Source organism: Macadamia integrifolia, chromosome 14, assembly GCF_013358625.1.
Source record: "Macadamia integrifolia cultivar HAES 741 chromosome 14, SCU_Mint_v3, whole genome shotgun sequence".
In the NCBI taxonomy this organism is placed as follows: Eukaryota; Viridiplantae; Streptophyta; class Magnoliopsida; order Proteales; family Proteaceae; genus Macadamia; species Macadamia integrifolia.
Genome location: NC_056570.1, coordinates 26,258,519 through 26,259,542, shown reverse-complemented (window position 1 = coordinate 26,259,542; position 1,024 = coordinate 26,258,519). Strand labels below are relative to the sequence as shown.

The 1,024-nt window shown below is 40.8% G+C and overlaps 1 protein-coding gene across 1 annotated transcript in view; it reads left to right on the top strand.

The window, feature by feature from the left end:
* The window catches only part of LOC122060773 (putative NAD kinase 3), a 5,467-nt gene extending 5,002 nt beyond the window's left edge, over positions 1-465 (top strand). Inside the window, exon 3 of the mRNA XM_042623873.1 lies at positions 157-465. Coding sequence (XP_042479807.1) covers positions 157-465 — 309 coding nt within the window. The remainder of the gene's footprint in view (positions 1-156) is intronic.
* Positions 466-1,024: the final 559 nt, after the last annotated feature.

The following is a 1,024-nucleotide window of genomic DNA, read 5'->3' as shown; positions in this document are numbered from 1 at the left end:
TTGCTTCTTATGGGACTAGACCCAATTTGCAGTTAAAAAATGTCATTATAGTGGTGGATTCCTCAAGTAAGAGAGGATTTGGCACCAGTTAAAACTCCCAGCTTTGCAGGGGCCAAGAAATACAGTCTAAGGATTTTTAGTTTTACTTTATTGCAGGTTCCTGGCATCCTCTTTACACCAATCTGCCCACATTCTTTATCATTTAGGCCTCTGATACTACCGGAATATGCAACACTGCGAGTGCAAGTGCCTTTCAACAGTAGGGGACTCACATGGGCATCATTTGATGGCAAGGACAGGAAACAACTGGGACCTGGGGATGCACTTGTTTGCAGCATGGCACCTTGGCCTGTTCCGACGGCATGTCAATTAGATTCTACCAGAGATTTCTTGCACAGCATACATGATGGCCTCCACTGGAACTTGAGGAAAACCCAATCATTTGATGGTCCTCAAGATTCATAGTTACTGATATACAATGGAAGAATCTAATATGCGACATCCTGATGGTGTGAGGGTCCATATCACTTCCATGACTGTTGATTTGGAACTCATCATATGCATCCTGTGGCTAGATTTTTTTAGTGCCTATACACTGTTGCATCATCGAGGGAAGTCGAGTTAAAATGTAGGTCAAACTTCTCATCTCCTTTCATTAGAAAGGAGGAGCCTATATATGTATGAGTTATGTTTGATTCAGGAGAAGGTTAATGATGGTAATCTATGTTGTCCATCACTGTTAGGTATGTAATCCATCATTAATTTGGTCAGCCTGTCTGATGTTTGAGCCTGCTTTTGCAGAGTATAGGGGTATTCAACAATTTGAAAATTGTATACAGCAGATATCATGAAACATTAGGTGTAAAGCAAATTACTAATCAATTATCACACAAAATGTATTTATTAATTGTACTTTCTCTCAGTGTCTCTCTCTCTTCCCCCCGCCCCCGCGAGTAATTATTATCTGTTTTTGAATCACCTCTCCATGGTGATTCGGCGAAAGTTTTGACCATATTGGTGCAGT